The following is a 21,844-nucleotide window of genomic DNA, read 5'->3' on the forward strand; positions in this document are numbered from 1 at the left end:
GTTTAATCAGATTTGGGGACTTTTCAGACCTTGAATGAAGTCCTGGGTGGACACTCCACCCCAAAATGGAGATAAGCCAGTAGGAGTGTGAGCAAACACATGCGTGACTCAGTGTGGGGGTTGGTTTAGCTCAGTTGGTTGGACGGATGGTTTGTGATGCCGAGCGATGCCAACAGTGTGTGTTCAAATCCCATGCTGGCTGCAGGCTACTCAACCTTTCCCCTTGCCGGAGGTATGGCAAACCTCAGGTTAAATCACTCTCTCTCTCTCTCCAAGTTCCTCGGGGACTACGGCAACAGCTTCATTTTTTTTTTTGCATGGCTCTGAGGACAACAGGAGTAATACCTCGCAGCCAAGAACCATTATCTACAGCAGCCATAATTCTAACATCCCAAGTGAAGCACTGTCAGAACTGTCACCTCACAATATGTTTAAAATTGAAACACAATTAATCCAGCAACACAGCAAGGTGTGGAGGAAGAGGGTCCATGAACAAAATACTGTAGTTTCCCAGCTAAGATCAGATGTCAGAAAGAGACTGGACTGGACAAATGCAGCTGTAACACTGGAGAGATTGAGGAAGGCGGGCGATACGGTGGCACTGCTGCCTCACAGCACCAGGGACACAGGTTCAATTCCAGCTTGGGTCACTGTCTGTGTGGGGTCTGCATGTTCTCCCCGTGTCTGTGTGGGTTTCCCCCAGGTGCTCCAGTTTTCTCCCGCAGTCCAGAAGCATGCTAGTTAGGGGCATGATAACTTCTGCACCTGGCCATTATAAATGGCCAAATAAATTTATTTGGCCATGATAAATTCTCTCTCAGTGTACCCGAATAGGAGTGTGGCGGCTAGGGGATTTTCACAGTCACTTCACTGCAGTGTTAATGTAAGCCTACTTGTGACACTAATAAATAAACTGTAACTCACACTTCCTGCGAGTATCGCTCTTCTGGCGCTCTCTGCTGGTTCCACGATGAACAGACGTCGACAGCAGTATCACAGTGAATCTGGAGACAAACAAAGTTACCGCTTAAAACCAAAAATCCAATCACACCCTCAACAGAAGCCACCCGAAGAAGCCATTTCAACACCTATCAAAGGCAATACACTGCAGACACTGAACATCCAAAATAGAAACAGAGAATGCCGGGTCAGGCAGTGTCGGGAGACAGCGCGAAAGGAGAGAAGAGAGGAGAGAGAGAGAGAGAGGGTGAGAAGGAGCTGACATTTCAAGTCAATGGCCTTTCATTGGAATTGGAAAGTTAGAGATGGAACAGGTTTGACAGAGGGAAAAAAGGGAGAGTAGAGGAAGGAACATAAAGGGAAGGTTTGTGATGTGGGGAAGGAAGTAGAGATCAAATGAAAATAATGATGGAGCAGGGCAGAGGTAATATCGGACAAGTAAACAAAACTAAATACAAGTCTAGAAGAAGTGTGAATGGCAACCCAGACCCACAGCTAGGACCTGCTGTCTGAAGTAAGTTTATGTATTAGTCACAAGTAGACTTACATTCACACTGTAATGAAGTTACTGTGAAAATCCCCTAGCCGCCATACTCTAGCGCCTGAGGGAGAATGTAGCATGGCCAATGCATCTAATCAGCATTTCTTTCAGATTGTGGGAAGAAACCGGAGCACCCGGAGGAAACCCATGCAAACACGGGAAGAACGTGCAGACTGCATAAACAGTCACCCAAGCCAGGAATTGAACCCAGGTCCCTGATACTGTAAGGTAGCAATGCTAACCACTATGCCATTGTGCTGAGGGTGGGAAGTCCGGGATTTTAACCCAATGAATGCCGCTATATTTCCATTGGCTGTAAAGGCTGGAGACGTTGAAAAGTACTATATAATTGCAAGCCAAGTCTCAGCACCATATCTTGCAGCTGCAATGCCTTCTCCCCAATTCTCTCCTCCTGAAAGGAATGACTGGGGAGTAGGTATACATTTCATCAGGCATCCAAGGAGTCTTCAGCACCATCTCCAGTGACCAGGGGATAGTCTGAACTGGCAATCTCAGCAGGGCATTGCCCCACAGTATCAGTGTAGCCCAGTTCTGTCCTGAATTATGGGTATTGGTAAAGATTCATTTCTGGGACATGGGTGTCATTGACTGGGCCAGCATTTATTGCCCATCCCTAGTCGCCTGTGAAACTGAGTGTCTCACACAGCCATTTCAGAGGGCAGTTGAGTGTCAATCACATTGCAGTGGCTCTGGAGTCACATGTAGGCCAGACCGGGTGAGGACAGCAGATTTCCTTCCCTAAAATGACATTAGGCTAGCGAAGAAACAAAAGAACCAGATGGGTTTTTCCAATAATCGACAATGGTTTCATGGTCATCAGTAGATTCTTAATGCCAGATATTTTTTCTTGAAAATAAATTCCACCATCTGCCGTGGGGGGATTCGAACCCGGGTCCCCAGAACATTAGCCGAGTTTCTGGATTAATAGTCTAGCGATAATACCACTAGGCCATCCGAAATCTGAACTCGAGGATTTGAGGAAATAACCCGTGCTGACCTTTCAACAAGTACTGAGGCAGCACTTCATGCTGGGAGGCAATGTTCCCTGCTATTTTCTTCTCTGTGTGTGACCTGTTCTTGCATTGTATGGATTGCATTGTATTTAAGATTGTTGTATGACTGCACATCTCAAAAGGAATCTGCAGTCTGTGTATTGCACAATGGAGATTCATAGAATCCTGCAGTGAGGAAGGAGGCCAGTCAGCCCATGGAGTCTGCACCGACCACAATCCCACCCAGGCTCTATTCCCATAAGAACCTAAGAAATAGGAGCAGGAGTAGACCATCTAGCCCTTCGAGCCTGCCCCGCCATTCAATAAGATCATGGCTGATCTGAAGTGGATCAGTTCCACTTTCCCGCTTTCTCCCCATAACCCTTAATTCCCTTATCTATCAGAAACCTATCTACCTGCGATTTAAACATATTCAACAAGGTAGCCTCCACCACTTCAATGGGCAGAGAATTCCAGAGATACACTACCCTCTGAGAGAAGAAGTTCCTCCTCAGCTCTGTTTTAAAGTACCCCCCTCTTATTTTGAGGCTGTGCCCTCTAGTTCTGGTTTCTTTTCTAAGTGGAAAGAATCTCTCTACCTCTACCCTATCTAACCCCTAAGTCTCTATAACATCCCCCCTCAGCCTTCTAAACTCCAACGAGTACAGGCCCAGTCTATTTAATCTCTCCTCACAAGCTAACCCCCTCATCTCCGGTATCAGCCTGGTGAACCTTCTCTGTACTCCCTCCAAGGTCAACATATCCTTACGCAAATAAGGGGACCAAAACTGCACACAATACTCCAGTTGCGGCCTCACCAGTGCCTGGTAACTCCATGCATTTACCCTAGCTAGTCCCCCTGACACTAAGGGGCAATTTAGCATGGCCAATCCACCAAACCCATATGTCTTTGGATTGTCAGAGGAAACCGGAGCATCCAGAGGAAACCCACAAAGACAAGGGGAGAATGTGCAAACTCCATACAGAGAGTGACCCAAGGCCGGGAATCAAGCCTGGGTCCCTGGCACCATGAGGCAGTGGTGCTAACCACTGTGCTGCCCCAGCTTGTTCCAGACGCCATGTATGTGCAGAGCTTAAGAGAGAGGAATGTTGGGGTGGGGAGGGAGGGGTGGGTTATGTCTGGTGAGATATTAAAATTGAGAACTCGTTCACCTGTTAGGGTGTTGGCCAACATTTCTTCCGCAATCAACACCACCAATAGCTAGCTGTTTTGGTTCTGGGACCTTGCTGTCCACAAATTAGTTGCTACATGACGGTAGTGACAACATTCGAACACATGTGGAGCTCTTTGGCGTGTCTTGTGGATGGGAACAGCTTTAAATTAATTAGAACATGTTTCTTCTTTCTATACAGGGATTGGACATGACAAATAAGGAGGGAGGGAAAGAAAAGGATTTTTAAAAAATGTGATGCTTCTTAAAGGATTTTACTGGAAGTATTAGTCATTCCATTTAGTTACTGAATACAATGAAGATGAATCAGATAAAAAGAATTGAAAGCTTTGAATGCAATAACTCCAATTTACATTTGTATATCAAACAATGATGTGCAGATGCCAGCGTTGGACTGGGGTAAGCACAGTTAGAAGTCTCCCAACACCAGCACGAGCTGGTAGCACGAGCTTTTGGAGGATTCACCTGATAAAGGGGCAATGCTTCGAAAGCTCATGCTACCAAATAAACCTGTTGGACTTTAACCAAGTGTTGTGAGACTACTTACTATATCAAACTAGTCTAACTTCCTAGCATGGTGTGGTCAGTTTAGAGGTGGGCACAATAAGAAGTCTGACCGCACCAGGTTAAAGTCCAACAGGTGTATTTGGAATCACAAGCTTCTGGAGCGCTGCTCCTTCATCAGGTTTAGAGGGGGAAGGGACTAGAATCTATGAGGGTCTTGGATTCCACAGGACCCAAGTTAACAGCTGTACAACAACTAATCAATATATTCCGCAATCTCTCTCTTTCGATACCAAACAAAAAGGATGCGAATGGCCACTTACCAGACAGTGTGGAGTCTGTGCATGTTTTACCAGACAGTAAAGCTCGTATCTGTAACCTATATTTAAAAAGAGCAACAGTCATAAAGATGCACACTGCGGGAGCAAAATTAGACCCAATGAGTCAACATGTTCACATATTCAGAAAAAAATGTTACACGAAATGTCGCTTTAGTTTGGGCTCTTGAGTAACGGACTTCATTATCAGCTCAGCCGCTAATTACTGCAGGATTCCATCTATCTGACTCATCAGGTAGGACAAGTTAAATTTGCGGCTTCTTCACAAACATGATGTGAGTGTTGCTCCTGTGCCAGTTGCAACTCCCCCTCCCTCATTACCCCATTCTATCCAATTGGCAGGTTGTCTCCCACCTTGTATTAAGGACCACAGAGAGGCAGAGCCAGCCAGTTATAGATTTCTCTCGCTAATTTTTACAGATGCACTGTAGAAAGCATCCTTTCTGGTTGTATCACAGCTTGGTATGGCTCCTGCTCTGCCCAAGACTACAAGAAACTACAAAAGCTTGTGAATGTAGCCCAATCCATCGCGCAAACCAGCCTCTCATCCATTGACTCTGTCTATACTTCCCACTACCCTGGAAAAGCAACCAGCATAATCAAGGACCCCACGCTCCACAGACATTCTCTCTTCCACCTTCTTCCGTTGGGAAAAAGATACAAAAGTCTGAGGTCATGTACACTGACTTGGGTCAGTGTGTGTGGAGTCAGCATGTTCTCCCAGTGTCTGCGTGGGTTTCCTCCCACAGTGCAAGAGATGTACGGGTTAGGTGCATTGGCCATGCTAAATTTCCCTTTAGTGTAGGTTAGCAGGGTATAATGTGGGGTATAACAAGGATAGGGCCTAGGTGGAATTGTTGTTGGTGCAGACTCGATGGACCGAATGGCCACTGTAGGGATTCTATGATTTACATTGCTCTGGCTCAGGAATCACATGTAGGCCAGGCCAGGTAAGGATGGCAGATTTCCTCCCCTGAAGGACATTAGTGAACTAGATGGGATTTTAATGAAATCTTTTAATTATATTTGGAATATATTAAAATATATGCTTTAATTTATTGTAAATAAATCTCCTGTACCCTGTTTCCAAAATGAAAATTCTAAACACTTGGCACAAGGTGGCTTATTCGGAATGAGTCTCACATCTGCAGCCCCTTTTAAATATTCATTGCAAGCAACGAACACTCTCCAACATTTTAGTTTTGTTCTGTTGATTTCATGTTTCTTTCTCCTCAGTGCTTCTGTTCAAAGTGAATACTGACAAACGCATCAGGATACCGACTTCCAACAGTCCAAGTTGCATTAACATTACAACTGGCAAGGGAGATGGAGAAAGTCTCATAGAATCCCTACAGTGCAGGAGCCACTTAGCCCATCGAGTCTGCACCAACTTTTCGACACAGTAACTTACCCAGAGCCTATCCCAACAATTCCACATATTTACTCCGCTAATCCCCCTAATCTACATATCATGGGACACGTGGCTAATCCACCTAACCTGCAGATCTCTGGACTGTAGGAGGAAACCCATGCAGAGATGGGGAGAACGTGAAAACTCCACACAGTCACCTGCGGCTGGAATTGAACCCGGGTCCCTGGAGCTGTCAGGCAGCAGTGCTAACCATGCCACCAAGCCTCACTACAGTGGCCTGAGACAGAGACAATCCATACTAGAGCACCAGGGAGCTGGAAGGATTTGAACAGCTGGATTATGGACTCTGTAGAGGTGGTGGGCTTACAACCGCATCAGAGATAACCAGGGTCCAAAAATTATTAAAATAGAGTCATGCCAGTGCACCATTCCTGTGCAAGGTGTGAGATAATTTACTCAGATCAGTATGTTGATGCTTCTTTATCAGGATTTGTGCAGACAAATTATCCTTTAGTATAAAGTAGATAAAACTATCACAGAATCCCTACAGTGCTGAAGGAGGCCATTCAGCCCATTGAGCCTGCACCAACCACAATCCCATCCAGGCCCTAGTCCCACATATTCACCCTGTTAATCCCCTAACACGTGGTCAATTTACCATGGCCAATCCACCTAACTCCCACATCTTTGGACTGTGGGAGGAAACCGGAGCACCCGGAGAAAATCCACGCAGACACGTGGGGAACATGCAGACATAGACAGTGACCCAAGGCTGGAATTGAACCCGGGTCCCTGGTGCTGTGAGGTAGCAGTGCTAACTACTGGACCCAGAATGAAAAGTTACAGGGAATCGATCTCTCTTAATGGGGTTCAAGGACAACTTGAGAATTTGACCGAGGCTGATACTGTATCCCAGTACAACACCGATGAAATACTCCTGTGTCAGGTCAGAACGCCTATCGGTCTTCTCAGCTAAACCTAAAAAGACCCTGTGACCATTTTGAAAGAAGCGTGGGCGAGTTTCCCCTCAAGGTCTCAGTCAATTATATCCCCCAATCACTGAAGGAGATTATTCAGTCAGTATCGCAATGCTGTTTGCAGAACCTTGCTGCTCCCTGTTTGTCTCCGAATAGTGATGTGGGATATTCTACATCCACCTACGGTGACAGTTTAATATCTGCTTAAAGAGGGATGTAAATGCATTGGGAAGTAGGTTTGCTAGACTAATACCTGGAACAGGCAGGTCTGCCTTATGAGGACAGGATGGCGAGGTTAGGCTTGTATCTGCTGGAGTTTGGAGGAGTAAAAGACCATTTGATTGAAAAGTTCAAGATCCTGAGGGGTACTGACAGGGTGGATGCGGAGAGGGTGTTTCCTCATGCAAGATAACGAAGGAGTCACTGTTTAAAAAAAGATTAAATTTAGTTTAAATGGGGTAATCTTGAACAAGAGGTCAGAACTATCGGTTGAGAGGCGGTAGATTTAAAACTGAGATGAGGAGGAACTACTTCTGGCAGAGGGGGGTGAATTTGTGGAACTCGCTGCCCCATAGCGCGGTGGACTCTGAATTGTTGAATCGTTTCAAGAAGGAGATGGATATATTTCTAATAAAAAGAGGGATAAGGGGAAGAGGTGGGGAGGTGGATTTGAGACCAGAGAGAGATCAGCTATGATCCAACTGAATGGCTGAGCAGGCTCAAAGAGCTGAATTCACCTACTTCTGCGTTCCTACGATGTACACCTAAGAAAGTTCTTCTCTCTCAGCAGCTCGTGAGTCTTTGGAACTCTCTTCCTCAAAAGCAGGTGGAAGCAGAGTCTTTGAATATTTTTAAGGCAGAGCACGGTAGATTTTTGAGAAGCAGGAGGGTGAAAGGTTATCGGGGGGGGGGGGGGGGGGGGGGGGGGGGGATAGATGGGAAATACAATGAGGTTACAATCAGAACAGTTAGTCATGATCCGAGTGAATGTGGGGAGTAGGCTCAAGGGGCCGAGTGGCTTACTCCTGCTCCCAATTTGTACATTCATCCAGAAAACGTGAGCAGCACTTCCTCAGCAGAGTCATAGAAGCTCACAGCATGGAAATAGGCCTTTCGGCCCAACTTGTCCACACTGCCCCCTTTTTTTAAATCCCTCAGCTAATTCCAGTTGCCTTCATCTGGCCCATATTCCTCTATACCCATCTTAGCCATGTAACTGTCTAGATGCTTTATAAGTGCTTTACAGTACTGCAATATCAGCCTTGATTTTGTGCTCAGAATTCTGGAGTGGAACTTGAACTCAAAGGGAGGAATTGTCCTGTCTGGCAGGCCACAGGAGTTGTAACAGGGTGGGGGGAAACACCCTGGCATTAACATGAGAGCTAATGGTGTTACTTCCCATTGGCAGCTTTCCACATCTCCCCAGTGTTAGAAATAAAGAGGATATGGTTGGTTTTCTTATTTTAAAATGAAATGTCTCAAGTCCAAAGTGCCGAATTTAGAGTATTGTGTGCAGGTTTGGTCACCTAATTACAGGAAGGATATTAATAAGGTTGAAAGAGTGCAGAGAAGGTTTACAAGGATGTTGCTGGGAACTGAGAAGCTGATTTACAGAGAGAGATTGAATAGGTTAGGACTTTATTCCCTGGAGCACAGAAGAATGAGGGGAGATTTGGTAGAGGTGTATAAGATTTTGATGGGTATAGATAGAGTGAATGCCATCAGGCTTTTTCCACTGAGGCTAGGGGAGAAAAAAAAAACCAGAGGGCCTGGGTTAAGGGTGAAAGGAGAAAAGTTTAAAGGGAATATTAGGGGGGGGCTTCTTCACACAGAGCGTGGTGGGAGTGTGGAATGAGCTGCCAGATGAAGTGGTAAATGGGGGGTCACTTTTAACATTTAAGATAAACTTGGACAGGTACATGGATGTGAGGGGTATGGAAGGATATGGTCCAGGTGCAGGTCAGTGGGACTAGGCAGAAAAATGGTTTGGCACAGACAAGAAGGGCCAAAAGGCCTGTTTCTGAGCTGTAAATTTTCTTTGGTTTCTATGGATCTTGCTGGACTTGAGAAACTGAGTTACAGAGAAAGGTTGAATACGTTAGGACTTTATTCACTGGAGTGTAGAAGAATGAGGGGAGATTTGATAGAGGTGTATAAAATTATGATGGGTATAGATAGCGAGAACGCAAGCATTCCATTGAGGCTAGGGGAGAAAAAAAACTAGAGGACATGGGTGAAGGGGGAAAAGTTTAAAGGGGATATTGGGGGGAGGTTCTTCACACAGAGTGTTGGGAGTGTGGAATGAGCTGCCAGATGAAGTGGTAAGTGCGGGCTCACTTTTAACATTTAAGAAAAACTTGGACAGGTACATGGATGAGACGGGTGTGGAGGAATATGGTCCAGGTACAGATCAGTGGAACTAGACAGAAAAATGGTTCAGCACAGCCAAGAAGGGCCATAAGGCCTGTTTCTGTGCTATTCTGTTCTATGATTCACAGGCAAGTTTAGGGAACATATTAAAGAGATGCACATGCATAAGACTCAGTGTTTACACTTTATATTATGAAACAATCCAATTAAGTACAGGGCGGTGGTGAGGCCACATCTTGAGTACTATGGGTCGTTTTGGTATCCTTATCTGAGGAAGGATGTTCATGTGATAGAGGGAGTACACAAAGATTTACCAGACTGATTCCGGGTTGGCTGGACTGTCATATGAAGGGAGGCCAAGTTGGTTAGAATTGTATTCACTGGAGTTTAGAAGAGTGAGAGGGGATCTCATAGAAACTTATAAAATTCTAACAGGGTTGGACAGGGTAGGTTCCGAAAGAACGCCCCCCAATGCTGGGGGAGTCCAGAACTTGGGGTCATAGTTTGAGGATAAGGGGCAAACCTTTTAGGACAGAGGTGAGGAGAGATTTCTTCACCCAGAGGTGGGGAATGTGTGGAATTCACTACCACAGAAACTAGTGGAGGCCAAAATGTTGTGATTTCAAGGAGAAATTAGATATAGCTCTTGGGGCTAAAGGAATCAAGGGATATGTGGGGAAAGGGGGGGGATCAGGATATTGAATTTGATGATCAGCCATGATCAAAATGAATGGCGGAGCAGGCCCAAAGATTCAATCGGCCTACTCCTGCTTCTAGTTTCTATCTCATTGCCACCAATATGTTCAGGTAGTCATCCAGGATTCTATTCAAGACCATGCCTCTCGATCAGGATATTTCTATTTGATGGTGAATGTCCCACTTTGGACCCCTTTCCCCACACACAGGCTGGCACTGAGCCAGCAGATGGCCCACTGCCATGCTGAAGCAGCAGCAGGACAATCCAGGGACCTGACAGTCTCGGATTTACCTTCTATTCTCAAAGCAGGAACCCACTGATTCTCAATCTCTCCCAGTAGCTGACAGCAGAAACACAGACAGAGGTGGAATGAGGTGAGCTTGGGGCAGATGGGACAGATGGGGCAGACAATTGTAGCATTCCACACCATTCCCATAGCATTGTTCAGCAAATTAAATAAAATCAGGAACACGTCCACACACCAAAGAACCAGAATAATAAATTACTACAGTCGTACCTTTGATGTAATTTAGGGAATCCATTATTACTACATCTTCCTTATTGATTTTCCTGGAGAAGAAAGGTGATAAGAACATAAATATTGTTTAAGACGTTCATTGTTATTTGGTATATTATTTTGAATTCCACTTAACCAATGCCAACCTAAAAACCATTCAGGAAATAAATTTGCTCAAACTCCTTTTCTCCCCTTCCATCTCCAGTCATGAAACCATAGTCAATTGGTGGAAAAATCTCTCTGATTCACTAATGTCCTTTAGGGAAGGAAACTCTGCTGTCCTTACCCGGTTTGGCCTACATGTAACTCCGGAGCCACAGCAATGTGGTTGACTCCCACAACTAGGAATGGGCAATAAATGCTGGCCAGCCAGCGACGCCCATGCTCCACAACTGAATATCAAAAAGTCATGTGCATCGCACACAGTCTTGGGGTGGGCACAGTTTGAAGTCTCACAACACCAGGTTAAAGTCCAACAGGTTTGTATGGAATCATTGAGCTTTCGGAGCGCTGCTCCTTCATCGGGTGAGACTTGGGGTGAGAAAGGCCTTTTCCCAACTCTTCACCAATGGTATTTTAACACCCCCCCCCTCTCCTTTTCTGCTGCCTATTGTTTACAGAGTTGGAATGAATAATGCAGCAGGTTTGGGGGTTGGTGGGGGGGGGAGAAACACAAACACAATTTCAGTCGATACTTGCTCCATTTCATCGTTTATCTGGTTCGAGCAAGAGCGAAGTATCCAACAACAGCAACGCAGTAAGGCAACTTCCTTTCAGAATTTAAGAGCAGCCTCACCCTAACCAACTGCAGAAAGCTGTCCAAAGCTGGCAGAACTGTGTCTCTACCACAGTGCATGGGGCACGGCAGTGTGTGACTAAAACAAAAAACTATTCTCCATTCACGAAGGCAAATGATTGAATGCTGCCATCATACGCAGACAGAAGTAATGTTCTTTGGCTGTTATAGAGGAGACAGTTATGACCACAACTACTGAGAAGTTTGTCTCCATTAGTCAGACCGAATCAATCACCAGAAAGAACCATTTAACCTTTAAAGGGAATAATGGGTTAGGAACACAACAATCAAACTCCAAGTCTGGGAGGTGCATAAGATTACATCTTTCTTCTCACATTCTGTTTTAAAACTGGTTCATAATGGAGGTGGAAGAAAGACAATTGCTGATTTATTTATTTTTGGTTAGGGGTAGGACAGATTGGATGATCTGGGCCACACTGTCATTAGGAGACACTAGCATTTCCAGGAAATCTCCCAGGTCCTTTTGCAAATTGGCTCGTAGTTGGATCTATCAATGTAATTCCAAAGGCATGGAAACCCATTGAGTTGGGGAAGGACAAAAAACTGGAGGAGGGAAAGGGAGCGAAGGGAAAATATAACCTTGGATTATCCTGAAAGTTTCCTTCCTTTGTCACATAAGCTCCATTGCTGATTACAGACCAGAGCAAAAGAACAAGACTGCGAACTATAAAGATGTGCGGGTTAGGTTGAGTGGCCATGCCAAATTGCTCCTTAGTGTCAGGGGGACTAACTAGGGTAAGTGCATGGGGTTACAGGGATACGGCCTGGGTGGGACTGTAGTCGGTGCAGACTCGGGTCGAATAACCTCCTTCTGCACTGTGTGGATTCAATGATTCTATGAATATACCGCAGATAATAGGAGCAACATGCTTGCTAAATTAGTGACAATTATCTGACATGGCACTGCCTTGAAGTGAAAGAGGCACAGATTTTGCAAGGCCCGAGGAGTATTTTATTTGGTCAGTGGGAAGGCAGGGGTTTTGGTGGGGAGACAGTGGTATAATGGCAATGTCACTGGACAAGGATCCAAAGGCCCAGACTAAAGTTCTGTGGACATAGGGTTCAAATCCTACCACGGTGGAATTTAAATTCAATTAATAAAATCTGGAATTAAAAGCTAATCTCCATGAAACTATTGTCAATTGGTGGAGAAACCCACCTGGTTCACTGATTTCCTTTAGGGAAAGAAGTCTGCCATGTTACCAGGTCTGGCCTACATGTGAATCCAGACCCATAACAATGTGGTTGATTATTAAATGCCCTCTGAAATTCCCTAACAAGCCACGCAAATCAACAGCAATTAGACATGTCAAAATAATTAAACCTTCTGTTTTGAACTGGAGAAGATTTTACTTTGTTGAAAACCTGGATATTTTACTTGCCTTCGGATTTTTGAGCGACACAGGGAGTAAATTATTTTCATTCATTTGTGGGACATGGGTGTCGCTGGCTGGCCAGCATTTATTGCCCATCCCTAGTTGCCCGAGAACAGCTGAGGGTCAATCACATTGTTGCAGCTTTGGAATCACATGTAGGCCAGACCAGGTAAGGACAGCAGATTTCCTTCTCTGGTGGACATTAGTGAACCAAATGGGGTTTTCCAACAATCGACAATGGTTTCACAGTCAGTCAACATTGTTAATTCCAGATTGTTAATTCAAATTCCACCACCTGCCATGTGGGATTCGAACCCAGGTCCCCAGAACATTAGCTGAGTTTCTGCAACTGGTTTTTCCTGGTGCAGTGACTGTCGTGGCTATATGGGTTTTATTGATGTGTTACTGGCCCATTCAAGCCACAAAACACAATACTCCGCAGTGTATGAGTCTTTGAGAAAACATTTCAAAAATGAGCGATAGATTTTTGCACCTCGGGTGAAGAATGCAAGTGATGAGTTGCACTGAGTCTGCAGAGGCAATACAAAGAAGAACAGACAATGTCAAGTCGTGGCAAAGAAATAAAGAAATTAGGTTTATAGCAGGAGATAAATAGAATCATAGCAACCCTATACTGCAGAAGGAGGCCATTCGGCTCCTCGAGTCCACACCAACTCTCTACTTGAGCTTCTTACCCAGGACCTATCCACGTAGCCTCACGTATTTACCCTGCTAATCTCCCTAATCGACACAGCCTGGGACACTAAATGGCAATTTAGCACTGCCAATCCACCTAACTTGCACATCTTTGGATTGCGGGAGGAAACTGGGGCATCCAGAGTAAACCCATGCAGACGGGACATCACGGTGGTTAGCACTGCTGCTTCACAGCTCCAGGGACCTGAGTTCAATTCTCAGCTCGGGTCACTGTCTGTGTGGAGTTTGCACATTCTCCCCATGTCTGTGTGGGTTTCCTCTGGGTGCACCGGTTTCCTCCCACAGTCCAAAGATGTGCGGGTTAGGTTGATTAGCCATGCTAAATTGACCTTCGTGTCAGGGGGATTAGCAGGGTAAATACGTGGGGCTGTGAGAATAGGGCCTGGGTGGGATTGTGGTTGGTGCACAGTCGATGGGCCAAATGGTCTCTTTCTGCACTGCAGGGTTTCTATGATTCTATGACGTGGGGAGAATGTGCAAACTCCACACGGTCAGTCACCCAGGGCTGGAATTGAACCCTGGTTCGTGGCACTGTGAGGCAGCAGTGCTAACATGCATGGGCTGCATATGCATTAGAAGCAGTTCAAAGAAGATTTATTAGACTAATACCTGGAATGGGTGGGTTGTCTAATGAGGAGAGGCTAGACCCGTTGGAGTATAGAAGACTAAGAGGCGACGTTAACTGAAACATACAAGATCCTGAGGGATCTTGACACGGTGAACGTGGAAAGGAGGTTACTTCCTGTGGGAGAATCTAGAACTAGGGATCACTGCTTAAAATGGAAGGGAGGCAATACTTGTTTTCTCAGAAGGGTCATGAATCTTTGGAACTCTCTTCCAGAAAAGGTAGTGGTAGTAGAGTCTTTGAATATATTTAAGGCAAGAGAGTGACAGATCATCAGGGTAGATGGGACACAGAGTGAGGTTACTATCAGACCAGCCATGATCTTATTAAATGGGAGAGCAGGCTTGAGGGGCTGAATGGCCTGTTGCTGCTCCTTGTTCATATGTTTATAACACTTTCATGGAGAAATGGCAAAGGATCACAGAATTCACATTGTGGCAAAGCTTTACTGCAGTAAAAACCAAACAAAGGAAGCAGCTGCCAGTCAAAATACAAATAGCAAAAATATAAAAGCACAAGCTGGTTGAAAGATGTGTAGGTTAGATGGAGTTATCTGGAATTACGAATCTACTGATAACCATGAAACCATTGTCAATTGTTAGGAAAACCCATCTGGTTTACTAGTGTCCTTTAGGGAAGGAAATCTGCTGTCTTTACCCGGTCTGGCCTACATGTGACTCCAGAGCCACAGCGATGTGGTTGACTCCTAAATGCCCTCTGAAATATACTCAACTCATAGGGCAGCACGGTGGCAAGCACTGCTGCTTTACAGCTCCAGAGACCTGGGTTCAATTCTCGGTTTGGGTCACTGTCTGTGTGAAGTTTGCACATTCTCCTCATGTCTGCGTGGGTTTCCTCCCACAGTCTGAAAGACGTGCTGGTTAGGTGCATTTGCCATGCTAAATTCTCCTTCAGGCGCCGGAGTGTGGCAACTAGGAGGGGATTTTCACAGTAACTTCACTGCAGTTGTTAATGTAAGCCTACTTGTGACACTAAACAAACTTTAAACCCTCCAAGGGCAACTAGGGATGGGCAATAAATGCTGGTCAGCCAGCGACACCCATGAAAGGACAAAAAAAATGCACAGGGTTGGGGGGACAGGGTGAGCCTGGGTAAGGTCCTTTTTCAGAGGATCTGTGCGAACATGATGGATTGAATGGCTTCCTTCTGTACTGTAGAGAATTTATGGTAGTTTTTTCCAAAAACAATCACGTACTAACCTTTCCACTTCTGCTTTCAGGGCTCCTCGCAGTTCCTTCTCTTTCCGAGAATCTAGAATACAAAAAGTGATCAATAATTCACGATGTTTGGTCACTTTCCTGTCTATCTAAATTCCAGGTGAGTGCCAAGCAAGCTCAAATTATTACGCCCTTTCAAGAAATAAGCAAAACTTTTGCTCAATAGAGACAAAAAAAACCCATTAAACAGAATTGTTTTATTTCCCCCTCCCCCTAGTGCATTGTTACGCACAAAACATCAAACATGAGAAGTGTTTGCATCAGGAAAGGTACCACTGGATCCCAAAATGGGATTTGCGGGAGCACCAGGTGGCACAGTGGTTAGCACTGATGCCTCACAGCGTCAAGGATTCGATTCCCGGCTTGGGTGACTGTGCACATTCTTCCCCACGTCTGCATGGGTTTCAAAGAAAGAACAAAGAACAAAGAACAAAGAACAACCCAGCACGGGAAACAGGCCCTTCGGCCCAACGAGCCCGCGCCGCCGCATCGCCCTACACCTATCCTACCCTGCATGTCTATGAATGGGACCCTACTCAGTCAGATTCAGGGAAGAAATAGTGTCAATTTGGTGGAAACCAATTAGCCTAAGAGCACATCTTTGGGGTGTGGGAGGAAACCGGAGCGCCCGGAGGAAACCCACGCAGCCACAGGGAGAATGCGCAAACTCCCACAGACACAGGCCCAAATCCATGTATCTGCACAGCTAGCAGTGCTAGTCACTGAGCTGTTGTGGAGCCCGTCTATCGGTCCAGGATCAAGCACACACACCGACATGAAGTACTAGGCCACTCCTGGACTTCCAAGAGCAGCCCACGCACAACCCGCCGTGTGCATGCCCCTCGCTTGACACGAGGTGGACCTCCACCTGTGGAATAAAGACAAAACATATTAGTTATACAGCCTGCCCTTCCGGTGTCTCCCGAGGTTTACCCTATTTAATAGCCCCTACCATATCCCTCCATTCCCGTTTCACTCATATGCCTATCTAACTGCATCTTAAACGAGTCCAACGTGCCTGCCTCCACCACCCTACTCGGTAGCGCATTCCAGACCCCCACAACTCTCTGTGTAAAGAACCTTCCTCTTACCTCCAAATTATACCTCCCCCCCCTCACCCTTAATTGATGACCTCTTGTGTTCGTACCCAGTCTAGGGAGCAGTCTCTCACTATTAACTCTATCTATTCCCTTCAGTATCTTATATACCTCTATCATGTCCCCTCTCAATCTCCTTCTTTCCAAGGAGAATAGCCCCAGTCTCTTCAGTCTCTCCTCGTAACCCAGTCCCCCCATGCCAGGCAACATCCTGGTAAACCTCCTCTGCACCCTTTCCAGAGACTCCACGTCCTTCCGGTAATAAGGTGACCAGAACTGGACGCAGTACTCCAAATGCGGTCTAACCAACGTTCTGTATAACTGAAGCATTAGACGGCAGCTTTTATACTCTAAGCCCCTTCCTATAAAGGCTAACATCCCATAAGCCTTCCTAACAACGTTCTCCACTTGTGACACAACCTTCATGGATTTGTGGACCTGCACTCCCAGGTCTCTCTGTACATCTATACTCCTAATCGGCCTACCTTTTATCACATAACTCCTCTCTGCATTATTCCTTCCAAAATGCATCACCTCGCACTTGTCAGGATTAAATGCCATCTGCCACCTATCTGCCCACTGCACCAACCTATCTATATCCTGTTGTAACACCTGACAATCCAGTTCTGTACCCGCCAACCCTGCCATCTTGGTGTCATCAGCAAACTTGCTGATCACACCACCTACTCCCTCTTCTAAGTCATTTATGTAGACTACAAAGAGGAGAGGTCCCAGTACCGAGCCCTGCGGCACACCACTGGTCACTGGCCTCCAGCCCGACAAGGTACCCTCCACAACTACCCTCTGTCTTCTATTTCCCAACCAGTTTTCAATCCACCTAACTGCCTGGCCTCGTATCCCATGCGCCTTAACCTTTTCTACCAGCCTACCGTGAGGGACTTTGTCAAACGCCTTACTGAAATCCATGTAGATGACATCAACGGCTCTCCCATCGTCAACCGTTCTTGTCACCTCCTCAAAGAATTCCACCAGATTCGTAAGGCAAGACCTCCCTCTAACAAAGCCATGTTGCGTATCCCTAATCAGATCGCAACGCTCCAAATGCTCATACATCCTACCCCTAAGTATTTTTTCCATTAACTTCCCTACCACCGACGTCAAACTCACTGGCCTATAATTCCCAGGGTTATCCCTACTACCTTTTTTGAACAACGGGACCACATTTGCTACCCTCCAGTCTTCTGGGACCTCACCTGTGTCCAAAGAAGAGACAAAGATGTGCGCCAGAGGCCCAGCAATTTCATCTTTCACCTCCCTAAGCAGCCTGGGATAAATACCATCAGGCCCCGGAGCTTTATCCGTCCTTACGCTACCTAAAAGCCCTAGCACTTCCTCTCTCGTAATAACTATATCCTGCAACTGAACCTCCGCTCCCTCCAAGAGACCGCACGATTCCGAACCCCTCTCCTTCGTGAATACCGACGCAAAGTATTCATTCAGGAGCTCCCCCATTCCCTCCGACTCAATACACAACTCTCCACTCTTGTCCCTAAGAGGACCAATTTTCCCTCTAACTACTCTCTTGCCTCTAATATAGGAATAAAATGCCTTAGGATTATCCTTAATCCTACCGGCCAAAGCCATCTCATGTCCTCTCTTCGCCCTTCTAATTCCCCTTTTTAGCTCCCTCCTACTCTCTCTATATTCCTCCAGCGCACACTCCGTACCCATTTGTTTTGACCTATCATACGCCTCCCTCTTCTTCCTAACCAAGTCTTCAATATCCCCCGTAATCCACGGCTCTCTAATCCTACCTTTCCCATCCTTTCGCTTAACCGGAACAAACCTCCCCTGCAACCATTTCATTTTGTCCCTAAAAGCCTCCCACTTGCCAACCGTGGACTTGCCAGCTAACAGTCCCTCCCAGTCAGTTTGCTGCAGCTCCCTCCTAATCCTACCATAGCTCGCCTTTCCCCAGTTCAGCACACTTCCGCTTGGACGGCACTCGTCCCTTTCCATTTTTATCCTAAAGTAGACGGACTTGTGGTCACTGTTCGCCACATGTTCGCCTACCTCTACCTCACCCACCTGCCCTGGCTCGTTTCCCAACACTAAATCCAGTATAGCCCCTCCCCTAGTCGGGCAAGTTACATACTGTTCTAGCGACCCTTCCATAACACATTTCACAAACTCCTCTCCCTCCGTACCCCCAGCTCTAGGCCCCCTCCAATTCACTCCGGGAAAATTAAAATCACCCACTACAACCACTCTATTCTTTCTGCACCTGTCCAAAATGCCCCTGCAAATTCCCTCCTCCACTGACTTTGGGCTGTTGGGTGGCCTATAGTACACCCCTAGCAGTGTGATCTCTCCCTTTTTATTCCTCAACTCCACCCACAGCGACTCAATCCCTATCTCTTCCATATCGCCCTCCCTCTGCACTATTGTGATGTTTTCCTTGACTAACAGTGCCACCCCTCCACCTCTCTTCAACCCTCCTCTGTCACACCTAAAACACCTGTACCCAGGAACATTCAGCTGCCAGTCCTGCCCTTCCCGTAACCACGTCTCCGTTACAGCCACCACATCCAACTGCCTCACAAACATCAAGGCCCTAAGCTCATCCGTTTTCCTTGCCACACTCCTAGCATTGAAACAGACACAGTTCAACCCACAAACGTCCCTCGGAACCACCTTCTCCCTTATAATTTTCCTTTCACCCGTCTCTCTCCCAGCCACCTCCCCACCCCCCCTCCCTATTAGTTTAAATCATTCCTGAACACCCCAGCTAACCTCCCTGCTAAGACACTAGTCCCCCTCCCGTTCAAATCCTCCCCACCCCTCCTGTACAGTTGCCTTTCTCTCCTAAACACCTCCCAATGATCTACATAAGTAAACCCCTCTACCCTACACCAGTCCCTCAACCATGCATTCAACTGCATGATCTCGTCATTCTTAGCCCTGCTCATACTGGGCAGCAACCCAGACAGTGCCACCCTAGAGGTCCTGCCCTTTAGTTTGGCCCCCAACTCCCTAAATTGCCTACGGACCTCTCCCCTACTCCTCCTTCCTATATCCCCTTCCCCTACGTGTACTATGACCTCTGCCTGGGTCCCCTCCCCTTTCAAAATTCCCTCTACCCTTTCCATTATATCTTTTACCCCTGCTCCAGGGAGGCAGACCACCATCTTGGAGTCGCGCCCTTGCCCACAGAACCTCCTATCAATCCCTCGGACCCTCCCATCCCCTACCACTATCACCTTACCAGACCCTTTCCGTCCCTCTAAATCAGTCTCCCCTTCATTCCTATTTTTCTGTGCCCCTGCCGACGAACCTTGGGGGGCCTCCGGGGAGGCCGGGGGACCCTGACTACTCTTCTTCTTCCTCTTTCCTCTCCTAACAGTCGTCCATCCTCCCTTCTCTTCCGCCCTTGAGACCTCCTCCTGCTCATGTTTCCCAGCCATTATCTCCTCATTCTCCCTAACTAGAAACGCATCTTCCAGGCGCCCCTCGAGTTGCCTGATCCGGGCCCTCAATCGCTGCAGTTCTAAACATTTACTGCAGATGTGTACCTTGGGGACCCGTGACACCACCAGGAACTCCCACATGTGGCACCGGACACAACTTACATTCCTCCCTATATTCCCTGCCATGTCCCATGTTTCCTCCCACAGTCTGAAAGATGTGCTGGTTAGGTGCATTGGCCGTGCTAAATTCTCCCTCAGTGTACCTGAACAGGCGCCCGAGTGTGGTGACTAGTGGACTTTCACTTCATTGCAGCGTTAATGTAAGCCTACTTGTGACACCAATAAATAAAACTAAACTTTTGTCATTGCTACATTCTTTACTTTGACAGGGTCTGTTCAAATTCTCTCCAACCTATTTTTTTCTCTTGGGAATGATATCTGCGGTTTTGATAACCACGCATTTAGCACCTCTTTAGGGTTGGTGCATGGACATTATTTCTCTGGGATGGTTCAGCGGTCACGTCCCCCTGAGGATCTGGTGTCACAGCCTATGAATCCACATGATTACACACTATTTGTGGGTTAATAAGAAAACCGAGCCACTTAAGAGCTTATTCTGGCTCTTTCGTGTTTCACATGTCTATAATGGCAATGAAGCTTGTAATGCTCAGGAATACAGCAACAGAATGTGTTTAAAAAAAGGCATCAGATGAAAAATGGGAGAAGACGCAAGTTGTATTAATAAAACTACTCTTGTCGCAACTGGCAGAAATTATCTTTCCCATTCTATGAGGATGTGTCTAGGGCAGTGGATAGAGGAGAGCCGGTGGATGTGGTCTTTCTGGATTTTCAGAAGGCGTTTGACAAGGTACCTCACAAGAGGTTATTGCAGAAGGTCAGGGGACATGGAGTTGGGGGTAGGGTGTTAGCGTGGATAGAGGATTGGTTGTCAAATAGGAGGCAGAGAGTGGGGGTCAATGGGTGCTATTCAGATTGGCGGTTGGTGACTAGTGGGGTGCCCCAGGGGTCGGTGCTGGGGCCTCAGCTATTTACCATTTATATAGATGATCTGGAGGAGGGAACCGAGTGCAGGGTGTCGAAATTTGCTGATGACACCAAGATTGGGGGAAAGGCAAATTGTGCGGAGGGTGTGGAGAGTCTGCAGAAGGATCTAGATAGGCTGGGCGAATGGGCCAGGAAATGGCAAATGGAATTTAATGTTGGCAAGTGTGAGGTGGTCCACTTTGGTAGGAAGAATGGTAGGAAGGACTATTACTTACGTGGCAAAAAACTGCAGCAGGCGACGGTGCAGAGGGACCTCGGGGTCCTTGTGCATGAGTCGCAAAAACCCACCTTGCAGGTGCAGCAGGTGGTCAGGAAGGCGAATGGGATGCTGGCCTTCATAGCGAGGGGGATTGAATATAAAAGTAGGGAGGTCTTGCTGCAGCTGTATAGGGCATTGGTGAGGCCGCAGCTGGAGTACTGTGTGCAGTTTTGGGCGCCGCACCTGCGCAAGGATATTTTGGCCCTGGAGGGAGTGCAGAGGAGGTTTACTAGGCTGATACCGGAGTTGAGGGGAGTGAGCTATGCGGAGAGGCTGAATAAACTAGGCTTGTACTCGTTAGAGTTTAGAAGAATGAGGGGAGATCTCATTGAGACGTATAAGATGATGAATGGGATGGATAGGATAGAGGTGGAGTGACTCTTCCCGCTCAAAAAAGACAGTAGGACTAGGGGGCACAGCCTCAAGATAAAGGGGAGGCGGTTTAGAACGGAGTTGAGGAGGAACTTCTTCACTCAAAGGGTGGTGAATCTCTGGAATTCTCTGCCCGTTGAAGTGGTGGAGGCTGCCTCGCTAAATATTTTTAAGAAGCGGGTTGATGGGTTCTTGATAAGAGAGGGGATTAAGGGTTATGGGGAGAGGGCAGGAAAGTGGAACTGAGCCACAACAGATCAGCCATGATCTTATTGAATGGCGGGGCAGGCTCGAAGGGCTAGATGGCCTACTCCTGCTCCTATTTCTTATGTTCTTATGTTCTTATTTCACAAAGCCCTTCAGAATTT

General features: G+C 46.7%; 1 protein-coding gene across 2 annotated transcripts in view; it reads right to left on the bottom strand.

Annotated features, from left to right (window-relative positions):
- Positions 1 to 21,844, bottom strand: part of kti12 (KTI12 chromatin associated homolog) — a 37,885-nt gene that overhangs the window by 6,671 nt on the left and 9,370 nt on the right. For both annotated transcript variants that reach the window (XM_080184339.1, XM_080184337.1), the window contains exons 2-5: positions 15,238 to 15,289; positions 10,483 to 10,535; positions 4,535 to 4,590; positions 925 to 1,004 (exon numbers count right to left, since the gene is read on the bottom strand). In XM_080184339.1, the coding sequence (XP_080040465.1) occupies positions 925 to 1,004; positions 4,535 to 4,590; positions 10,483 to 10,535; positions 15,238 to 15,289 (241 nt within the window). The remainder of the gene's footprint in view (positions 1 to 924; positions 1,005 to 4,534; positions 4,591 to 10,482; positions 10,536 to 15,237; positions 15,290 to 21,844) is intronic.

Source organism: Carcharhinus amblyrhynchos, unplaced genomic scaffold, assembly GCF_965287045.1.
Source record: "Carcharhinus amblyrhynchos unplaced genomic scaffold, sCarAmb.v2.hapA scaffold_685, whole genome shotgun sequence".
NCBI classification, from domain to species: Eukaryota; Metazoa; Chordata; class Chondrichthyes; order Carcharhiniformes; family Carcharhinidae; genus Carcharhinus; species Carcharhinus amblyrhynchos.